We start from the raw sequence: 23,819 nt of genomic DNA, 5'->3' as shown, positions 1-23,819 counted from the left end.
ATCCTCCTAACACTGAAAACCTTGCAGGGATGGTAACAGTTAACAAAAAACAGACAGTGAATGAGAATGGATATAGAGTGGCTATTCCTCCCTTACTTTGAAGTGTGGTGATGAATGGGGTTTTGGGAAATATACTCCAGGCTCAGAAGCCAGACATCGGTAACGGAAAACCCAGTCTTAATCTCAACACACAGCATTCCTTAAAAGTACACGTGTGGCACTTTTTCTTTGGGGGCCAGGGGTGGCAGGGGGAAACAGGGCTGGAGGGAAGGGGAGGGGAACAGACTAGGGGATCTTCGATTAAATGTTCTTAGGGCATACATGCTTGTGGCTGGGGATCAACTTCAACATTTAGTGATTTTCAGGTGCAACTCACGGTCAGTAGGTTTTTTTGCCACGCACAGTACAAAGATAATCACCACGTGTTCCACATGGCCATACCCTATCTCTAGCCACGGTTACCAAGACTTGGCTGAAGCAACTCCTACCCCCCTCTAAGCCCTCCCCCTCTGATCCTGCTGCTGTTCCTCACATCATCTACAGATGAGGTGGGAGATCTCTTACCCAGAGTATCGTTTTTTAGAGTTGTTCTTTCTGATGACAAGACACACGACAATAGAGATGAGCGGTGAGAGACCTGTAACCGTACCGATGACTATCCCTGCCACCATGGCAATGGGGAACGCAGGCAGGCTGTCTGGGGAGAGAAGGGAGAAAACATTCAACTCTTCCGCATACCCTGTTTAACAGAAGTGCAAAGCACAAATGTTCTTGACCTTGGATTTGTTTAGAGGAGAAGGCACTACTGTAATATCCAGGAATTATAACATGCAGCCTAAGTGGCAGTGATAGCAGGCAGCCAGCAGAATAATGTATGAACAGAGCACACACCAAGAGTGTCTTAATGTCACTGTCCTTCAGAAGAGAGTTTATAGTGAACCAAGAATGTTTACATGTCAGGGGAACACAAGTGACACTGAGGACAACCCCGTCTCATTTTGTATCTGAAGGCTAGGAAAAAAATAAAAAAAAAAAAAAAAAATTACATTCATCTGCCAATTCCCAGCAAGGTCAACAGGAAAAGGTAGGCACACTTGAAAGCAGACTTGAGCACAGCACATCGCTAACCACCTATGAGCACTTGAAGGCTCGGTGTTCTCTGGGTAGCATGCAGCAGACAGCCCAGTTACCACCCATGATCACTCTTAAGACTCTGGTGTCTCCAAATAGATCTCTATACATTTTTAGAGAGTCTTTCTTTTCCTTCTTAAGTCAGGTTCACGGTATGATACTAGAAATAGGCTTATAGGAACACAGTATCTCTTTACTCACGTTTTCCCCAATATTGTTCTAGGGGAAGGTAGGCCAAGAAAGAGCAGCCAGAAATAAAAGCCAATCAGAGAATGAGTACAAAAGACTTACAAGATAAAGAATACACAGACTACCTTTTTAGCTTCTCCCAGTAAGAAACAAAGTCCCTCCCCTTCCCCCACATCATGTTTAATGCAAGAACCATCTTAGACCAGGGCATTTCTTACAAGACTCCGTGCTACGCTAGCTACTTGCACCAAATACAAGTGAATCAGCACAAGATCCAACAGGTAAAACATCATACAGAGAAAAATCTTTCTCAGATACCTGTATCTGATTATCACAGAATTGTTGAGGTGGAAAGGGACGTCTTGAGATTGTCTAAGCCAACCCCCCTGCTCAAGCAGGGTCAGCTAGCACAGTTTGTGCAACACTCTGTCCAGTTTGGTTTTGACTATCTCCAAGGATGTGAGACTCCATAACCTCTTTGGGAAACCTATTCCAGTGTTGAACCAGGGCAAAAATATGTTTTCTTATGTTCAGACAGAACTTCCCATGTCTCAGTTCACGCTCATTGTCTCTTATCCTGTAACTAGGCACCACTGAAGAGATTGGATCAGTCTTCTTTAGATCCTATCGATGTACATAAACACCTGGTAAGAGGATCTCCCTGGGCCATAATTTAGAGGAAAACATCCCTTCTTTCCAGAACCTTTCAGCAGCTCAGAAATCCATCTGCTATTAAGGAGGAGAGTGCTACAAATGGTCATACTTTTCAGGTACACAAGACTGAGAATGTGTTTGAGCCTCATGCAAAGATATAGAAATTTATTTTGAGGCATATAAGAAGTATGAGTTTCCTAGTTTCTGTGGTTTTTCACCTTTTCAAGTGCAGGAAGAACTGTCTGCAAAAGCATCAAAACAGACATGCACTTCTCTTAGCAGACCAGCTGTTGGCCATGTAAACGAGAAAAAACACAATACTCACCCTTTTTCTGAGCAAGAAGTAAGTAGCAATCCAAAACTATAGTGCAGAGTGTCTGCTGAAAGAGCGATATTAAATGATAGTTTTGTCATTTCTTTGACTCAGGTGGGGTTTTTTGGTTGGTTGAATTTGAATAAATGACAGAAGTTGTGTTCTGTTGACAGAGGTTTTTAAGAACGTATTTAAAAATGCTACTGTTTGCATGTGAAACTTGAATCTGTATTTATTGCTTCTCAGAACATGGTCCAACAGACTGTACGAAAGCTCACACCATTTTACTACCACATTGCTCAGCTGAAAAATGTCTCCCTGCCATGTTTTTCTTATATTTTTCAGCATTCCACAGGTACATTAATTCCTTATAAGTACTTGTAGAGCAGCCAATGACTTAATTGTAACAGACAGTCCCAGCTACATAACCAACATCAGCTCAAAGCTAACATTTAAGTTAGTAGATTAACAAAAGCCAAAAATCCAGCCTTTCACCAAATATCACTATAATTCCAAGAAACTTCAATTTTGACTGAAAGTGTGTATCAGTTTTATGAAGCAGGTAGGAAACTGACGTCTTCCATTGCTGCTAAGATTTTGTACGACAATCCTAATTTTTTCCCACATTAGAGTTCTTATCAAAGCTGGACCACATCCAGATAACCCAAGCTGTCTTGAACGCTCTCTGTTACAAGTGGGGGCAGCCTAATGTAGGACTTTGAATTCCCTAGAAATTTCTGTCATTTAGACTTTGAACAGTAGTCCTTTCCCAATTCAGATGCACCCATGAAAGAACAGTCTTGCTTCTCATGCCTGCCAGCAGCTTTCTTCCAACACAGCTCGTGGAACTGTTTGTGCAAACTCTGTGTAGAAACTGCACTGAAAAATCAGCTGAGTTAGCCGGGGTTGGCACTTTTGAACAGTTAAGCCAACCCAGAATTTATTAAATGTTTAATCCAAAATCTAAGGCTCATCAAGAATCTATAAGATCATTTAAACATGTAAAGTATGTATGTGGCTTTGACATATGATTCAGAACAATTACATGTATACATAGTAAAAAAAGAAAAAAAGCACAAGAGTCAACATATACTTCTTTGAACTGAAAAAAATTCTCCAGCTCAGTTCAGGATGAGTTATAACATGCTACAAGAGCAGTACCTTCAGGTAAGGTCAGAATGCAAGACAGCATTACACCTATAGCTTGAAAACCTGTTTTCAAGGTCTTCCTAAGAATTTGAAGACAATTGCTGCAGCATTTTTCTGAGGACAAGAAGTATGTCAATTAAAGAGTTCCTTTCAGAAATTGTGAGATTCTCTTGTCCAGATGCTCCATCTTTGGGGAAGCCGGCATGCAAGTCTGTTGAAAAAGATCAGCTGAATTAAGGTCTTGAACTCAGTCTTCATTTGCTTAATCTGGATCAAAATCTGAAGAGGCTTTGCCAACACAGCCTGACTTTACCAAACCAGCAGTTGCTTTACTGCTTCTTCACAGAGACTGTCAATATATTTAAGAAAATAAACTGACTCTATTTTATATAGACTGATTCAAACTTCCAAGAAACGGAAAGCTCTAAGTAGTGGCAGGACCTCCAGAGGTCCATCCAACTGATACTGCTCTGTGAAGAGAAAGGTTAGATATAGACCTTGCCTAAGTACGTGGAATGACCAGGGTACACACCTGTTATAGCAGCATTATCATTCTAATTAGAGCATACATGCAGGTATCTTCCCTAACATACTAAAATCTAATGGCATAGTTCCATCAGCACTACCATTTATGAATTCAACATTTATTCTTGTCCTTATTAAATATAAATTTGGAAATTTGATCACCCTAAGAACCATTTCATTGTATGAACACTCACACTTTGGCTGACCTCCAGCTTAGCTAGAGGCCAAGAGAAATAAAAAGCCAAATTGACATACAGAATCTAAGTGCTCTTGAACTCTGATCATTGCTACCAAATGCTAATCAGAAGCCTTAAATGACTGCAAGTAGCCAGCCCTTGCAGTTCATAAGGGTCACCAGGGATACCGTAAGAATATCTGAGTAAAAGAGATTGAATGCACATCCAACACCTTTGCATCTCACTGCCTGTCAGTACGTGCTCAGGCGAGATTATTAGTTCTGTTTTCCAGTATAAATATCAGATGGATTCCTAAAAGAAGAGTCTGCCACTTTCTCTCCTTGCTCCCCAGATTTCAAAAGTCATCCTAACCCCTGATGTAGCATAACACATTAAAAAAATTAATAGGAATTTGAAATGAGAAGATGGGTTTTCACCAAAGCTTCCATCAGCTTTGGCTAATACTTGTTAAAAACATAGGAATTAGCGGGTATAGAAGAAAAGGGGATGACATTCAGTTTTTTTAACAGCTGATAGAACATTGGTTCGATTATTAGGACCTGGAATAAGAGAATAAAGAAGACAGTTGTTCCCTCCAGGCTACTCCCCCACCCCCAAGAAACATGATATAGACACAAGCAGGGGAAGGGAAAGGAAGGAAAGAAAAAAATCATATAGGGTGAATACCTTTCTCCACAACTCTAACTCGGATTTCTCCTGGTTTGACAACAATGTCAGGTGGGTTCTTGACATCACAAATGTAAGTGCCGTTGTCCCGGAACTGCATGTTTGATATACTGATAGAAGCATCTTTCTTGTTAAGATCTCCAGCCCAAGTGATCCTGTCTTTAAATGGTATGTCCTTTCCAGGGTATGGCTTTCCATTAAAGTAATAGAAAAACTGTAGTCAAGGAAAAGAGGATATAAGAACAATCCAATTAGTGATTAGAGAGCTATCATGCTTCTCTCACTATTACAGCATTCTCCCAGAATTCACTGTATTATACACAGCTAGTATTTGAGATTTATTTTTCCTCCTGCCTCATCACTTTAGTCTAGCTTGTTGCCTCTCTATCACACAGCCACGCTATGACTTATACCTCAATCATACTACTGCAATAGATTGCAAGTTAGAGTTTTCTGTTGGTTGGGTTTTGTGGTTTGATTGTTTGAGGCTTTTTCTCTGGTTTTGGCGACATGGGTTTCACAGAAAAGGAGGTGGGGGAAAAAGAATAAGGCTGGTAACCTGGGAATAATTCAAGAACAGTTCTGGATGACAGCTATCTTTCAGGCACAGAAAGCCTTCTGCATCACAGTAGGAAAAGGATACCAAGGATCCTATATTGTGTTTTGCTGTGTGTTACTTGCAACTGCAGCACAGCTAAATTAACACACAATACCCTCCCTCCTCCCACCCCCACAAAAAAAAAAAGAAAATCACATAAACAATTTAGAGTGTACCTAGCTGTTTTCCAGAAACCTTCACAGTGACTAAATAGAACTGTTTCCCATTTTTTTTGGTGACTAAGTTGCCCATTGGCCCTGCACTCCTTAGACATGACCAAAAATCATCAAAGAATAAACCTGTTTAGTACAGTCTGAGGGGAAAGTGTGTCTTTCCTTGCTATACCTGACCAAAATCAGAATTTACAGCAGTAGAAGCACACAGACCTCTACAGGACAACTCTGTTTTCAGACTTATAGGATGTTTGAACACTGGCCATTAACCCTAAGGGAGGGATCAAGGCTGTATTGCAGGAGCACGTTTGTTCTTAATTTCACATTCTGAAAGAAAGCAGGACAATCTTAATTCAACCAAACTCTCTTCAGTTCAGTCTCCAGAGCACAGCTAAAGAAATTTAAGAGAACATTCCAGCTTCCTCTTTCTAAAGCCTTCTTTTTGACGCAGTCTCTATGCCACAGAACAGACTGCTTACAAGTCAGTCCTCTTTCCTTTCAAATCATCTCTCATCTCTTTTCCTGTTCCTACCCTTGGTCTGAGGTTTGCCATTACAACATCCTTTCTATCAGACAAACACTCTGAACATCAGGCCTGATCATTCAGCAGCACAAACCTTATCCAGATCAGATATGTGCACACGACCACCTGTTGTGCTGCAGTCAATCTGACACTTATTTGCTGTCTACAGGCTACTACAAATCCAACAAGGTATCTCATCTGGCAGGAAGCCTGCTAGGACAGAGCCATCTGTAAACATTTCAGAGGAAATCTGCATCAGTCTGAGGTGTTTCCAGCTGGATTATAACCTTTAGCGCAGAGGCACAGCATTACCACAGCCCTGCACACGGGGGGGGAATCATCCAGCTGGAAGTCTAGAAGGCAAGACACAGATCCCTTAGCCCTCTAGGTGTCCTTACCTGGGGGAGGAGAAATCACAAAGTAAAATATGTCCTGAAACAACAAGCTAAGTGACTCAAGTCACCCCATGCCTATGATTAACTGATTTAACATGAGACTTCTAAAGCTGATGGGTTTAGACTGGTTTAAACTGATTGTGAAACTCAGCTGTCATCAGGTGTTTCACTCACACAGAGATATCTCTATAACCTGGGTATGTGCAGGGGGGAAAGTGACAAACAGGGGAAGCTTTGAGTCAGGTCAGCCTCACACCATGGCTAGAAGATTGCCAGTGCTGATCCAAAAGAGGCACAGGACCATCCTTTTCAGAAGCATGGACTTAGCTAAGACATAAGCTGATCATGAGATTCATCTTTGAAATTAATGCTCATTGGGCCATGTAACTGACATGACTTGGGTTCATAAAAAAAAAAAAAAAAACCACAAAACCAAAAAACACATCTTCCCTCTATACCTTCCCCAACCCCTCAAAAAAAGACAAGGAATTAATGCAGGGTCACTTCTGCTCAAAGATAATTTGTTTTTCTCTCAGTAATGCCAATAACTACATCTGGGTAGAATGTCGAAATTGACTTCACTTCAAAAAAAATGGTACTTCCTGAAGTTGTATTTCTGCAACAAGGAGTTTGGCCAGTGATGCAGAAAGGGAAAGGCAAAACAGGATATATGGTGGATATTTCTATGGGGAGCCGAAAATATACAAACGGATGGCTTCTTTTCACCTGTCCTGTTCAACACTAGCAGGAAACATGCCCTACTTCCTTAAGCTTTTGCCCAGCTTCTGCTTTGGCTTCCCAAAGAGAATATCTCCCTTTTCAAAACTAAATATTTATTCACTGAGAGTTCAGAAGCTGATTCTTCAGAGCTCTGTATATTGAGCAAGACACCCATACGCTCTTTTGGATCATCTCTACTCTGAGCATTGGAGGGCTTCTAGAGTTTAAATCATCTCATGCCTGCAGCAAAAGGAAGGAGACAAATACTAACAGGCTTAGCAACCTGCTGTCCCCACATCTTCCCTGCTATCCCAGAGTCCCTTGTTCCGCCTCCTCCAAATTCTGGCTCAGGGCAGGGAATAAGGGGGAAGTAGAAGTGTCAGAGAGCTCAGACTCAGGTGTGCACAGCTTACACAACAGAGGAAGAAGACAGCTAATAACATACCAAAGCCTGTCTGTCCCATTCTCCACAAAACCTTTGAAGGTTCATACCCACACTTGCGCTCAATATAAAGGAAATCAGTGATGGCAATTATTATTAGCCTAAGTCACTTGCTACACTGATTTTTTACTTGTCAGATAACTAAATAGGAGGATATAATCGTGTACTGATCTGAACAATTTGATTCTGTTCTGAAATCAGGGAGACTGCTCTTATTTTAAGCCCTTTCAAATAGAGGCTAAACAGTATACAAGCAGAAAATAAGCAACAAACATAACACACAATGTAACACTGTAATAGTGGTAATTCAGTTTCTGTCACTGCTATCATTCACTGCACAGCTCCACAGCTCATTTCATGTGCAAGAGGATATAGAACTTTAAGATTCCTAGATGCTCTTCTACTTCATACGTACTTCATACCGCACCAACACCCCTCTCTTCCGACCAACAAAGTACATTTTACAGGTGTTGCACACTCCAGCCTTTGCAGATATCTAGCAATACTAAACTCTAAAAAAGCCTCCTTAAAATCAGATGGAGATAAGACACATGGAAGGAGGCTCCAAACTGTATTTGCTTGCTCCTCAGAACCAGCTAGAAGATCTTTTGCCCACTTCTCACAGCCTCCCCTCCCAGGTTTGTTCCCCTGCAGCCGTTCCTTACTGAGATACGAGTTGCGGCTCCCTCTGGTTGAAAACTCCAAGAAACAGATGCTGCACTGCTGATCACTTCCACAGATGTAAATGTGCATGGAAGCTTTGCGTCTGTCCCATTCTCCACAAATATCTCCTCCGGTGTGTTGACCTCTACTGCTGATACTTTGACTGTATGAGAAAGGTAAAGAGAAGAAAGAAGGAGAACAAGCGGCATCAGTGCTGTTTCCAGAACCAGGGAGTTGAAGTGGTAACTGTTCATGTCACATTGCTGGTAAGGGGAAAAGAGAAGAGACATCAACAACTCCCACAGCAAGTGCGTGCACAGACATTGCATCATACCCGCAACACAAACAAGTCTAGAGCAGGCCCGTTCACTTCTCTTTCCTTGTATTATCTGTTGCAGGATGCTTTCCATTCGCAGATGTTTCCTCTACAACAGTTTGTGGAAGTCAATTCTGTGGTGCAAAAGATGAGTTTCAAACTCTTTCCTACCAGCTGCCAGCAGACATTGTAATAAATAAGCCCCACGGGAGGAACTAACATCTTGGACACAGCTATTACTCAGTTTCCTCTCTGGCTCACCTCTCGTTTTCCATCTCCAGTTGTTCTCAGCTGTAGGTAGAACAAAAGCTCACCTCCAGAAAGCTCTCTGGCTCCCAGCTACGCCATCTGCTTCTGCTCTCTGGCATGCTGCAAGGTCTTCATGTGCAAGACCTCATAAATAATCACTCAGCCATAGTTCAGAAGCATGAGAGTAGCTTAAATATTTTCTGCCATGAGGCTTATTCACAGTCAGAACAACAAGCAGACCACAAACGCTCCCCAAATTTAAAGTAATCAAGGTTAATATTGTGCTTGTACTGCTAGTTTTCCTACAGAGTAAGTGAATTCAGCGTGATTCGAAAAACTTGAATGTATTCTTTATCTGATACCTTTTAAAGTGCAAAGACACTATCCCTGTTCAGATTTAAGCAGAAATACATCTGCACATTCACTCAAGTTTATGTTAAGAAACAATGTTTGAGCTTGTGACATCACAAAATGTCTTTCAGCATTTGTGTCACATCCATGTGAAAGCAAAAATTTAGTAAAAACACTGTGGGTAGGTGAACATGTGATGTGCACCCAATAACTCAAATATAAGTTTTGATTTGCATTTAACTATGGTTTTCAGCACAGAGGTGGTACTAGTAATCTGCTTCTGACCACGTGATTCTGTGTTTCTGGGCTATAATATCTTAAATTCAGGGGTTTTCCTCCCTTATTTTCCTGCTCATTCAGTACCTTAGCTTTGAATAAACTAGCTCCTGAAGCAGGCAAACTCCAGTAAAAGACCGCAGAGGACAACAGTTAAACAAACAAACAAACAACACAGTAAGAAAAACCCACCTATGTCAGTCCTTAAATCATAGGGTTTATGCTTTTAGTCAGTGAGAGCTACCAGTTCAACAGCCTTCAAAAGCTAGATAGGAAGCTTCTTTGAAGGGATATGATCATTGTAAGGTGTCACATACATGACTTTAAGCCTCATTCCTCAAGAAAACAAAGCTCACATGAGCCGTGCCCCTTCCCATCTTCCTGCCTCGCCCCGAGATGATCGAGTCTATTGGGCAACTCCATCTGACCAGCTACGACACAGGGGCACAAATACAGGAGGCAGCGGCAGCCAGCCCTGCAACAGAGACCTCCAGCCAGCTCTGGAGCTGCACATCAGTCAATGAAATGGCTGAAGAATGAAAGAGATGAGAATGCCCTGGCCACCTGGGTACACCCCTGGGTACACCCCACAATCACTACGCGCATGTCTTGGTAGGAACCGCTGCTTCTTGCCCGACCAGCGCGGCGAGCCGGGGAAAGGCAGAGCACGTGCCCAGGGGACATGGAACAAGCACAGCAGCACTCCAGGGGTGGGAGAATTAAGCATACCGGTTTAATTACATTAACCAAAAGCAGAAGAAACCACCATTCATTCACTTTGCCATTGAGAGTCCACGCTGTTCCCTTCTTCAACTCGCTAACTCCTCAGTCCCATCATGTTATCCCTGGCCCCTCGGACTTCCCTGCCATCACTGCTCTCATTCCCAATGAGCAAAAGCGCAACAGCACCCTAAGGGAGGAGGATTTTCATCAAGAGGTTATATCAGAACTTCCTTTCTCTTGTACGTACTTTATGGGCCAAAAAAATTACTCTTTTGTAAAACAATTACCAAATATTTATTTGGAACATACAAAGGCTCCTAGCAATGCAATGAAATGAACTCAGAGCTGCTATGCTTTATGTATTTTTTTCCAGCTAATGGAGTAGAAAAGAGAAAAATATAAACTCCATTGTTTTGAGTCCAAGTCACAGAACAAGTCTCCCTTTCAAGCATAAAACAAGCTAGATGCCCTCAGCATTTGTGTAGGAGGAAAAGAGTCTGCACAGACATTGCCTGCTCGTACATGGTACGAAGAACTCACCACACACAGGCAGTGGGTAGCACAGATCTGCTTAATCTAAAGAAGTCACTGTTCTAATTCACTAGCAACCCATGAGAGAATCACAGCAAAGCAAAAGAAAAAAAAAAAAAAATCTGACTTCTCCCTACAGCCTGAGAAAGCAGGAACTATGCAATCTTGCACAGATATTTCCAGCAAGTTCAACTTTCATATGTCCCTTGTCTCAACTTCATGTCTTTCTTTCCTCATTCTCTCCCCACAGCCTACATTTTATTTGCTTCAGACTTGTTTTGTAAAGTGTGAAGAAATTTAGTTTCTTGCACATAATTTAATCTTTTGCAATGCATATGCATTGCATTGCAAAACATGAAAACCCAACTTGTTCTCCATGTTTAGTGGCACCTGTTGACAACTACATAAAACTGCTTTCCCCTTTGCTCTTCCAGTGTGTACAGCTTCAAAAATTTTTTCCTGCCTCCATTGTCTTACAGCATAAGACATAAGATCCTCAAATCTTAACATGATTATTTGGAAGTGGCAGAGAAACCATAACATTTTACATTTGTTCACCCTTAGCTCTCTACTCCCACACTTTCACTGATAATGGTGGCAGTTCCCACCACCTTGAACTCTTTGGCCTCCTCTGCCATAATAAAATCCACATGGATAATCTCCAACTGTAGCTCTTTTCCTTCTCTTTCCACATTTGCCAGGATTACATCCTTCTTCCAGCTCTTTCATCTATTTAAATACTTCAGTTGGAGAAAGCTGAATTTTGAGTCATATTCCAGTTACACTTACCCACTGTTTCATTCCTCAAGCTTACTCAGCCTTAGTTCCTCTCAAGACGAAAAAAAATTATCACAGGAGACTGTCTGAGAGAAGAGAGCTTTAAGAAGGGAAGATCTGCAAAATATGCAGGGCAAAGATAAACATTTGCTTTTCTCCCATAGAGCCTCCTTGATCCCATCACCCTGTCCAACTTTAGGCCCAATATTTCCCTCTGAATCTCTCTTCTAGCCTTCAATTGCTTTAATTCTTCTTCTCAGCAGAAAGATGCTTCTGGTTTTCTCACCTACCATCAAAATCACTGGAAAAAAACCCACACCTCTGCCTCTTCAGCCATTTCTTTTTCATCTCTAGTGTTGCTGGAGCAGTTTTACTCCAATTATATCAACACTCACTAGCTAAACTTTCAGCTCCCACACTTCAACTAAAAGACTCCATCCTCATCTTCCTTCTCGGATAATCCTCCTATTCTTAAAATAGGAAATGACACTCATACTCCTACTAATTTGTAATCTTACTACTCTTACTTGCTTACTAATCTTTTCTTATCGTTCCCATCAAGATCTTCATTCTTCATCAGTGTTCTGTCTATTCTCAAGTCTCTCTTTCCTCAGCATATTGTCTCATCTTGCAAAACAAGTTCAGCTCCCACCACTGCACTGACTACTCAGATCTGTGGCTCTGCTCATGATCTGTCTACTTATGTTCAAAGAACAGTCTTAGTCTGACATCTTTCTCAATCCTAAATTGTCGGCTCATGCTAAATGGGACTAAAACAGAGTTCACTTCTTCCCCAGAGCCCTCCACAACTGCACTTATCACCATGGACCTGCCACATGTCTCTCCAACTCATCATCTGTACAGCATTTTTTACTTTGAACTCTTCTGAGGTCAAGGTGGAGTCTTTCAGAGTTTCTAACCACCCACTCAGCTGACACAGGTCTAAAAACTTCAATTTACATCTTGACCTTTGTTACTGCAATGTCCTTTTTGCTCTGGACAGATGGTGAGTAACAGACCAGTGAGTACTGCAGTTCCTGGTAACCAACCTGCTCCATGGTTGACATTAAGAAGACATCACATATGCAAGACCACTGCTTTCTTCCATGAACTGACTATAGAAGACATAGTACTCAACATATGCATGCCTAGAGCAAGCATTATTCATTATACAGTGTCGCCATCAAATCAACTTCATTGACTTAATATTGTTTTAACTTACTTGCTGTGAATGAACAAGACCTTCTTAATTCTGAAGGTGTAGCTCTCCAGCAGCTTAAGCAGATCTGAAGATGCAGAGCTTCTTGATTTCTTCGTAATACCACCAACATGTCTGCCAGCTTCCACGAAACAAGTGAAAAAGCTACATGTTTTCAGATAGCTCAGCCCCAGCCCAGCTCACAACCCGCAGGCACTGTGCCGACACTGAGATGCTTAAGAGGGACAACGCTACACTGCTCTGAAACCACCCTGTGGAAGAAGCCTTTCCAGTCACCCAGCAGCAAAGTATGGGAAGACAAGGTCATTCAGAATGGATAGCAGACAAGCATTCAGAACCATATGAGTTTGCATCTAGTTAATTAACCACACCATGGTTAACTAATCAGCTTTTGGTGAGATTAAGAGCAGTCAAGCTCAGTTTTCACCAGAGCAACATGAAAGACCGGTAAGTGAATTTAACTGGTGTATTTGAAACAGGGTACACCTTGATCAAAAAACTCTCAGAGAAGATGGCCAGTTGCTCTCTACAGCACACTGCTGGGAGTACTCCTCACAGGTGTCCTCTCCAAGGTGTCTTTGGCCAGGTCAGCTGAGATTCACCACATCACATGTGCTGACAACTTAATCTGCACAGGAGACACAGCCTATGTGACCAGCTATCCTACAGGTCCAAGGCCAAATTCTTCCCCTTGTCTGCTACCACTAGGTGCTTACATTCAAAGCTATATCCTCAATTAAACACAATAATACACAAATTATGGTCTACTCCCCAAAAACAAGTTACAAGGTCATAGCTTGATGCAACAAGGTTACATGGGGTTACAGAGATTCACCTATGCATGCCACGGTCATTTAAATTACACCAAGCAATCATCCCTGTTTCAGTATTAAGAGATTCCTGTCTCCAGCCACGTTATGGCATTGATCTCATCAGACTTTTCAAATCCACATTGTAGTACCTTCTCCTAAACACTGTCCCTCACACTTGGAGGATCTGCTCAAAAACTGCAAGCTTATTTCACTACCTTCAAGCCCTCTTAAATGCCTCCAAAACATTTGGTAACAGCATCTGTATAAATCCAACAGTGCCTTAGCTTTCCAGTGCTTGGAGAGCAAAGCTTACTAAAGCCGAAGTGGTTTTATTCCTACTTTTACTCGTATCCCCTGGTTGCTTACACTTGTTTCATGCTGGTTTAAGGGAAAAAAAAATATATATATATTTGGCAAGCATTGTTTTATTCTACATTTTGGTATACAGAAATATGGCCCCTAATCTACAAGGCAAAGGTTGAAAATTTGGTTTGGTAGTACATCACAAGGAAATCCTTCATTGCAGTAAAAGTTTACACTAATTAACACACAGATAGTTAAAATTTCTTTGTAGACCACAGTCTCCACTGAAATCTCGCATCCAGTTAAAAAGTTATGTTAATTACAGCCATGAACACACCAAAATAAACTCTCTTCCCCTGGATCCAACCCACCTTGGTCACTAGGAGTCTTAACAAACCAAGGATGGAAGCAACTAACTGCAATCACAGACATCTAATTTCCACAAGCACAAACACAGCCTAAGTGGAAGCTTTTATCAGATTACTAAATACCAGATGCTTACAGAAAAGTGTCACACTCCCTTCCTCTTGAAATGGCTAGTCATCAGTTTATTAACTAATACAAGCAACTTGCTTCATTTACCTTAAAGACACCTGGTAATACAGTCATTTATACAATTTATAAATAAAGGCTATAATGCATGAAAGATCAGGAAATAATCAAAAAGTCTGATAAAAGAAAGATTAAAAAATTCAGATAGGTTGTTACAGGTTAACAAGTTGATGACAAGAGTTACAGATCAGGAAAAAAGAAAGAAATGCTTTAAAGCAGAGTCTGAACAGTTCATATTTAAAGGTCTCAATAAAACAACAGAAAAGTCAGTGTATCAATGTGTACACTATGGTTTCCCCAGCAGCCCAGAAGTTTCATCAGAAAGGAGGATGTGGGATTTGCCAATGACTAGGGGTCATAAGTCACAAAAACAATATACCCTTGTAAAACCGTGCTTTCATTAAGGAATACTCTTACTTAATATCAACTATGTTGTGCAATATGAGTCTACTGTTGACATTACTCTCAACTACCACCACATGACATTTAGTTCTTTCTCCCACGAAGCACAATTTCCCTGTACAATCAGCATGAAACAACAACAAAACCCCAAGAAAACACTTCAGAAAAACAGCACAAATTTGCAGTCTCCTGCTGCAATTATAGGCACATACGTCCCCATAGGCCATCATTTCTTCACTGTAGATAAAACACCTGGTGGAGAAATCCCAGCTTTCATGGTCTCAACAGACAGGAGTAGACATGCCCAAATTGTTGCTCTGAAACTCCACAGGATCGGTTAAAGCATCCAGCTGTTGGATCGAATTTTCACACAAAGAATTCACTGACATAATTTAGCCTTAACATGGAAGTTAAATACATGCCAGCCATTCCACCCAAGAGCAAACCATGCTGTATTTTGTAAGGACAACACATAAGTATTAAGGAGTCACAAATATCAGTGTAACAAAAAATAAGGCTGTCTGACCATCGCCACACCAGAAATCCATCATGGTATTATCTGGTCTGAAATCTAATTAGGTGTATAGATATAAAAATGCATATATACACATATATTTCTACATCTATGTTCTTTCATGTCATTGTGGTGGTTCGATCTTGGGTGGCTGCCAGAAGTCCACCCAGCTGTTCTTTCACTATCCCCTCCCAAATGGGACAGGGGGAGAAAATATGATGGAAATGCTCATGAGTAGAGACAGGGCCAAGCGATCACTTACCAATCACTGTCCCAGGCAAAACCGACTTGACTTGAAGAAAATCAACTTATTGCCAATTAAAATAGAGTTGGATGGTGTGAAGAAAAAAAAAAAAAAAACACAAGCCCAAACAACACACTAAACTAAAATACCTTTTCCCCACCCTTTTTCTCCCTCAGCTCAACTTCCTTCCTTCATTCCCAACGCCTCTACCTCATCCCCACTCTCAGGTAGTCAGGGGGAGATGGAGGGTTGTGGTCAGTCCATAACAGCTCCTCAAACCCTTACTTGCTGCAGCATGGGTTCTTCCCATGAGCTTGCAGTCCTTCAGGAAAACCTACCCCGGCCTGGGGTCATTCATGGACCACAGTGTGGATATCTGATACACCATGATCCTCTCCACGTGCTGCAGGGCAACACCTGCTCCACCATGGTCTCTTCCAGAACTCCCAGGGCCTCCAGAGGAACCTCTGCCCCAGTGCCTGGAATACCTTCTCCCCTCCTCCTTCTCTCACCTTGGGGTTTGCAGTGCTGTTCCTCACTCTTTTTCTCCCCTCACTCATCATTGCCTGTGAGGTGCTTTGTGGCACTTTGTCCTTTCTTAAGCATTATCAGCTCGGCTGAGGGGCTCAGCTGTGCCTTGCAGTGGGTCCAGTGGAGCTGGAACTGGCTGTGTCAGGCACAGGGTAGCCCCAGCTGCTCCTCACAGAGGCCGTCCCTGCAGCCCACCACCACCAGTTGACATTTACACCCCATACATTCGTGTACAACACAAAGAAACATCAGCACAGAAATGATGACTAGACAAAGTCACACCAACCAGTCTTGATATCTCAGTTTCAAAGCAACTAGAACTAAATTCTGCTGCCTCAAAGGAGGACAGAAGAGTTTAGTTTCACTCTCAAATGCCAATCACCAGAACAGCTTTTTGCTGCTGCCACAACAGCTCCCCAGGTTGCCAATCTCATCAAGGAATTTGGGCTGCTGAAGGAAAGAGATCTTCCTGTCTTCAGTAAAACAGTCAGTACTACAGCATCTGACCGTATCTACAAAGCAGAAAGAAAAGCTGCTGATGCCTAACCCATGAACACCTACCACCTCCTGCCACCTTGCTGCTGGGAATAGCCATCCCCCGTGCAGAGACAAGCTCAGGAAAGCATGTGCTAACACAACATTCACTCTCTCTTGTCCTCTTCGCACATTCAGCTAAGCTCTGCCTGACTCAATGATGAGGGGAAAAAAATAGCATCTTGCCACCCCAAGTGAAAGGAAAACAGTTCCACCGAGAAGCCTTATGCAGGCTGCGGCAAAGCTGTCAAAGCAGTCAATAACATCCATGTATCTCACCCTGCATACCTCCAAGCACCTACTTTGACAGAACTGAAAGACAAGTCTTCAGAGTCACTAAGCTTTGGTATCACCTTCTGCTCCCATGATATAGAGTCAGTTTTTCAAGTGGTCTCTCCCACGTGATGCAGAGCTGTTCACGGTTCTACCAAGGGGCAGAGGAAGAACCTATGCTGAGATTTACTTCTGAAGCCCATGCTTTTAACCAGAAATGAGGAACAACCATGAGAAACAGCAAAGAACATCTGAGCTCCCTTCCCAGCCAGGCCACAGATTTCCTGTTCAATCCTCAGAAAATCATTTTACTCTCTCTCACCTTTACTCACCCTCTCACCCTGGAAAGCATAAAATTGAGATGGTTGTAAAGCTGACAAGATCCTTGAACAAATAAGCATTCTAGCTGCACTGCTTCATGTGCCAATTGCAGCCAGTCACATGTCAGGTTTGGGCAGATGCTTATTTAGTCTCGAGGCAAATAACATCTAGCCCTGTTCTAGTAACTCTTCCTTGGAGATCACAAAACAATGCTTCCATACCTACACAGGAGACTGGGACACCAATCAGCAGCTGAGGTACTTTCCAAACCAGACATCATATTTTTCCATTAAACAGCCCTTCAGTGGTTTTTCCTCCACAACCAAGTAAGTTTACAAATGTTCAAATTCAAGTAAACAGTTCTTGTTGACAATGTCAAACCAAAACAGAGAAAAACCCCAAGTGGCAGGTTAGGTAAACCCATTCAAAGCACAAAGGATAACTGGAACAGCTGATGGCAGCTGTTCTACCTCTAATCTTGCAATACTAATGTAATCACTAACAAACGCAGCAGATTACTCCTCAGGTACAGGAAATACTCCAGAAAATGGGAATTAAGATTAAAGAAGGGCTACAGGGAACAAGAATATAAAGAGTACATCTTAGAAGAGCCTACTTGAAACACATCAAGTTTTTTCCACCAAAAAAAGGATGTCACTAAGCTTGCTTAACTAAAGAGCTGAGAAAAGCTGGGTACACATGCTCAACACATGGCAAAGAGTGTGAAGAAAGCATCCCACTGTCACAAACATTTCCTAGAATTAGTACATCAATCCACTAACATGGTCACAAAGTCTACTAAACAAATGAGAGTATTAAGGATCAGAAGTTGTAGACGAAAAAAAAAAAATTTAAAAATCATGGTGTGGAAAGTAGAGATGGAGATGTCACTGGGTGGAACGAAAGCTTTCCTATAGGTCAACACTGGTTGTTAGTACTATTTCAAGTGAAACTGTGTTAAAAATGCCAGTCATGTTGCCAACTGCTGATGGCATGCAGCATTTTTTTGACAAAATCTAGCATCAGCAGTGTGGAAACTACTAATTTCCAAAATAAACTAGGCGGCAGAATTTAGGATGTAGATATGCAAATGTCACAAGGAGATACAGTGCAAAAGGCTACACAGACATAAAAAGCTGCCCTTTTTTCCCCCTTTTACAACAATCAATCCACAAAGTTGCAATCAACTCAGTGACAACAAATCTATATACACCAAGGAACACTTGCAGAAGACACATTTTGAACCATCCAAGGTATTAGCATTTCAGGACCAGTCACTCCCACCTGTCTTCATTCCTGACCCAGCATCATGTCCATATCTTGCCAAGTACGGGTATTTCCACCAGCCTGAAAGGTGAACATGTTTGGGGTTTTTTTTTATCCTGCATATGGAGGGACCCAATTAAAACTTGTTAAATAAAATCCCAACACTTAGCAGAGGAAGGAGATAGAGACAACTGAAATTAAGTCATCCAGGTGATCACCCTCCTCAGCTAACAGGGTACTGAGTCACACGTCCAATCTGTTCTGCTGTGACTAGAGACTCAATTCAGCAGTTCCAGCAAATCCAAAGCTCCCTGAGGACCAGATCCCGTAGGGCTGCACTGACCACTGAATGCCTGCAGCCAGCTCTGGCACCTCGCTCACAGCAATCTCACACTTACTTGCATACCAAACTTGCTAACTTACTTGCCCAGGAAACTCATAACTAGCTGTAACCTGCAGTAGCGCAACCACAAAACCAAAAGAAAAAGCCCGTGCTATGTATTTCAAAGCATTGTTTCACAATTATTTGCCAGTGGTGGTGCCAATTTAAATAGCTCCCATGCCCACTTATGACGTGATCAATCTGACCAGGAGCTAAACCATGTTCAGAACAGCCCCTTTTCCGCTGTTTTCTTTTAAACCAAACCAGCACCCTAACCCAGTACCCTGTACACCATGTGTGTACAACAACAACTGAGCAAGGTTAGGAAGCACTGAGTAGGAGCTGCTTCAGCCAGCTCTTCCCAGGAACGCTTCTCTTCTCCGAAGTGCTTATGGCCTCCCTTGTAGCATTTTTTACATCCCCAGTTTACACGTATGAGGCTGTTTCTAGAGCCAGGCCTTTGATTTAAAGCAGCATCGCTGTCTACAGCTGTGCCAACTTTGTCAAGCAGCAGGGTATGCATCATCTCCACACAGCCATCATCTCATTATCTCAACACCTTCCACACTGAAAGAGTCAAGCAACCCGGTAAGACTTCTATCAGAAAACTTCTAGACATAATAACCAGTCAGATGTAAAAAAAAATCCAGCTGCACATATGGCTTTATTGAATTTCTTACCAAGAGGGAGCCTTGTTCACCACCTTTCACTTGCATGAATTAAGTTACTGAAAAGCTTAACAGATGGCTAGCAGCCAACTGAAGATAAACACCTCCAGCCCTGGCCTTTTCACCTACCTAGAGTTCACCTGCCCTGATCTACCTCCACCTTGTGGAGTGAAAGTACTTAGGAAAGTGCCACCAGCCACCATCCACGCAACTGCTGCACCACCCAGAGCTTAACCCTCCCTTAAGGATCAGAACCTCCATTTGGTTTTTAACACTGATGGTCATCAGGTGTAACCAATGCTTCAGGGCAAGCTCCCTTAATGCCCCCTAACATCATGTGTCTAAAGCATCAGCAAACATACCACTAAGCATCTTTTTTGCAGGCTTGGAGGTAAGAGAGTTCATGAGAATAACTAGCCTTCCAGTTCTCCTTATGCACTTTAAGCCAAAACCTAGCAGCAGCACCAACTCGAAAGTGCAAAGGCAATAGCTAAATAAAACCAAAGGGGCTGAAAGGCACAATAGGAACAGGGACCAATATACTAGGGCTGTGGGCTAACCCTGGTGGGCAGTTCAGTTGCAACCCAGCTCCCCGCTCCCTGCCCACTCTGGGATGGGGGAGAGAATTGGAAGGGTAAAAGTGAGAAAACTCATGGGTTGAGATAAAGACAGTTCAACAGGTAAAACAAAAGCTTTAATTTGCTACTTCCCATGAGCAGGTAGGTATTCAGCCATCTCCAGGATAGCCGGGCTCCATCACACGCAACGGTGACTTGGGAAGACAAACGCCATAACTCCAAACAGCCTCCTTTTCACCTTCTAGATTTTATTGCTGAGCACAATATCCCATGGTCTGGGACACCCCTTTGGTCAGTTGGGATCAGCTCTCCCAGCTGTGCCCCCTCCCAGCTCCTGGTGCACCCCCAGCCCACTTGCTGATGGAGCATGGTGAGAAGCAAAAAAGGCCTTGGCCCTGTGTAAGCCAATGTAAAACAACACACCCATGTTCGACATTATTTACTTATCAAGGCTGTTTTCATCACAAATCCAAAACATAGCACCATACAAACTACTATGAAGAAAATTAACTCTGTCCCAGCCAAAAAGAGTATCAATACATTTACTTGATTTAAACATCTTCAATTACAAAAAAAAAATCCCAAAACACCTCGCTTATTCAGGACAAGTAACAGAATGGTCCTGCCACTTTAAAGATTAAAAAAAAACACCCAACTTTAAAGATTTCTTTAAAAAGCAGCAGAACTAGGTGAAATCACCTGAGTGAAGCGTCATCTTTCAAACAGCAAAAAATCCTGATGTTAACCCTGCTTTGAGATGCATACCCATAGATGCGTACAGCTTACTACTAAACCTTAATCTGAGTAAAACACTTGCTCTTCAGAGTAACTGCTGTTTTGAGATAACAGTAAATCACTGAAGTTAGAATTCTTCAGCCCTCTTTACCAGCAGCAAAATCAGTTCAGAACTTCTCCTCTCCTGCCACAACTTCCTCTCACACAAGATATGAGCATCCTCTCCACTGTGCTAATCACCACATGCAGGATCACACTAGCACAGATGAGGAACGTAATGAAGATAAACAAACCACAAAACAAAATAAAACAAAAAAAAACAAAACAAAAAAAACCAAAATACAACAACAACAAAGAAACACACAAAAAAACCCCACCACAACAAAATAAAACACCACCACCACCACACACACAGAAAGACACAAACCATAAGGATGTAAAAAATGTTTTCATATACAGATCTTCCAGCTTTCTGATGTACGCCTAGGATATTCTGAGTTAGCATTCAATGGTTTAAAAACGTATTATTTTTTCGTTTGTACCCAAGACTGTTTACTTTGTTAATTTATCAGTTAATTACATGCAGGAGGTAGAAAGAGCCATGTATGCCATACAAGATCAAACCATATCATATCATACTCAAAGAAGTCCCATTATGGGTGCTACAATAAGCTTTAGATAGATGATTCATGATGACCTATACTCTCTAACAAAACAATACTTCTTTAGAAACCATTCAGGTTAAAACCTTCCAAGTCAAACAGTACAAGACATCTGCCTTGTAAAACCAGGTTTCATTTCTTCTTCCAGCTAGACTGAAGTTACACAGGACATTCACTGTTTACTGTTATCAGTCAGGATGAGATAAATCCACAGACAATAAAATTCCTGCTTAACACAATCAATTTCAATTCAGATAACAAGCAAAAGAGCCACGTGCATTGTTACTTACATAGAAGTAGAGGACTGCTGAGTGGCTGGGGTCAAGAAGAACCTACCCTTTTTACAAGGTGGCACTAAACCATATTTTATCACCAAAATATTAAGCTACAGTCTTCAACATCTTCAAGAACTTCCTGCTGCTGCAAGTGAGGTGACTGGAGCAGCAATGCCACCCTGAACCCAGTTAGCAGAGAGAGGAGTTTATCCACTTACCACCTTTTCCCTTTGCAGAACCCGCTCAGCACTGCAGGCAAGGATGTCTTCCTACCTGTAGCATCAGTGGGCTCAGCTTAAAAGAACTAACAGGTTCTGACAGAGCAAATATAGCAATTCTGACTAAACCTGGCACAAACACGACATGAGCGTTGCAACCCTGACTTAAACTGTTATTTTCAGGAAACATTTCAAGCAGCAACTGAAACATGCAGGTGAGCTCAAAGTAGGAATAGGCACTTGAGCTATTTAACATCTCAATACTCCCCTGCTTGTTCCTGACCTGTGCGTATGTGCACGTGCGCATATGTACGTGAGTGTCTATAAAAGGGGTAGTAGAGAAAAGAAAAAAAGGAAGATCAGACTTTGTTGGCATCAAAAAGAATAGCAGAAATACCAGTAATATTCTTTTTGGTAATGTCTAGACATTCTTCGAGACTTTCAGAAGCAATGAGGCACCACCCTCACGTTAAACTCAGACACGATATCACTTTGAGTGATACTTACATGGCTTACCAATTCGGGATTGCAAAATAATCCATTTTCTTGACAATGTTTAGTAGTGGCTCAAGGCTCACCCACCCATACAAGAGATTATACTTAGATTAACTATTTATGCCACAAATGTCCACAGGATCACAAACAGTATATTCGACAATGATCATTCTTACAAGCAAACGAAGCAATCAGGTTTTCAAATCACTAAGCGTAAACAAGCGGGATGAACTTCTAATGCACACATGCAGGTGTACATAAGAAAATAAGCTGAAAACCCACTATCTGTACTTAGCCATGAAACAAGCAGGCCTGTACACCACAGTCCTTCAAGTAACGTTTCTATCTCACTGCAGGTTATTTGCCACAGGAAACAGGTCTGCCATGGAGCCCACAAAGAGGAGCCACAAGCCACGGCAGTCGAGCTATGCAGCACATTACCCACACATCAGATCCCACAACAGAGCGGCAACAGCCCTCTGAAAACGCCACTTCTGCCCTTGCCCTTTTGCTCTTCAGTTTTTGATTTCTGAACCTCTCACTAGATTAAAATCCAGCATGAGGAAAGGGAATAGAAAGAGTCCTTGAAAAACAGCAGGAACTGGAAGGACAAATGCAAGCTGAAAGGCAGCATATTTATTGCACAGGACCCCTTACAGCCCCAGACTCTAGAGGTCATATTTTCCCTAGCCATCACCAAGCTACTTTGCATATGCAAAGGAGGTGAAGAGCCTGTACACTGGTCACTTATTCCCATGCAAAGATGTACACCTTGTGCCAACACCATATATGGACAAAAAAAATAAAAGTGCCTTTGCAAAGCAGACAGGACGATTAAGGATGTTCAGTATAAACACAGAGAGGAGACAACATGAGCATAACTTTTTATTTGGAGCTAGAAAGAAATCAACAGTTGTAAGGTTGGGAACAGAAACACAATTCCACATAGATAAGATAGTGATTTTAACACACATTTATTCCTTTAAATTGCAATCTCACTTTTTAGATAGTCTCCACCCTAGGGAGTGTCTCTTCAAAAAAAGTATCTGATAGCTCCTCTTGGTTTTAAGATAATACTGCATTTGGTTACATATCACAGACTTTGTAGAATGACCTACTACTCCCAGCTACCTATAGCATTACTGTAGTTCTACCTTTTGTTGTGGTCAGGGGAAATATGCTTCCTTCTCTTGTCTCCATATTTGTTTTTAAATAACTTAGTTTTATGGTACGTTACGTATATATTGTTTCTACCTACTGAATTCTAAACATTA

General features: G+C 41.9%; 1 protein-coding gene across 5 annotated transcripts in view; it reads right to left on the bottom strand.

The window, feature by feature from the left end:
• Positions 1-23,819, bottom strand: part of MPZL1 (myelin protein zero like 1) — a gene marked incomplete at its 5' end in the record, with an annotated part of 40,578 nt that overhangs the window by 15,484 nt on the left and 1,275 nt on the right. For 3 of the 5 annotated variants that reach the window (XM_082043145.1, XM_082043148.1, XM_082043147.1), the window contains 3 exons: positions 565-697; positions 4,825-5,038; positions 8,341-8,501. In XM_082043145.1, the coding sequence (XP_081899271.1) occupies positions 565-697; positions 4,825-5,038; positions 8,341-8,501 (508 nt within the window). The other 2 variants (XM_082043149.1, XM_082043146.1) reach the window with 2 other exon arrangements.

Source organism: Streptopelia decaocto (genome assembly GCF_964273445.1).
Source record: "Streptopelia decaocto genome assembly, chromosome: 1".
NCBI lineage: Eukaryota > Metazoa > Chordata > Aves > Columbiformes > Columbidae > Streptopelia > Streptopelia decaocto.
The sequence above is the reverse complement of the archived record's forward strand: the minus strand, read 5'-3'. Positions and strand labels throughout refer to the sequence as shown.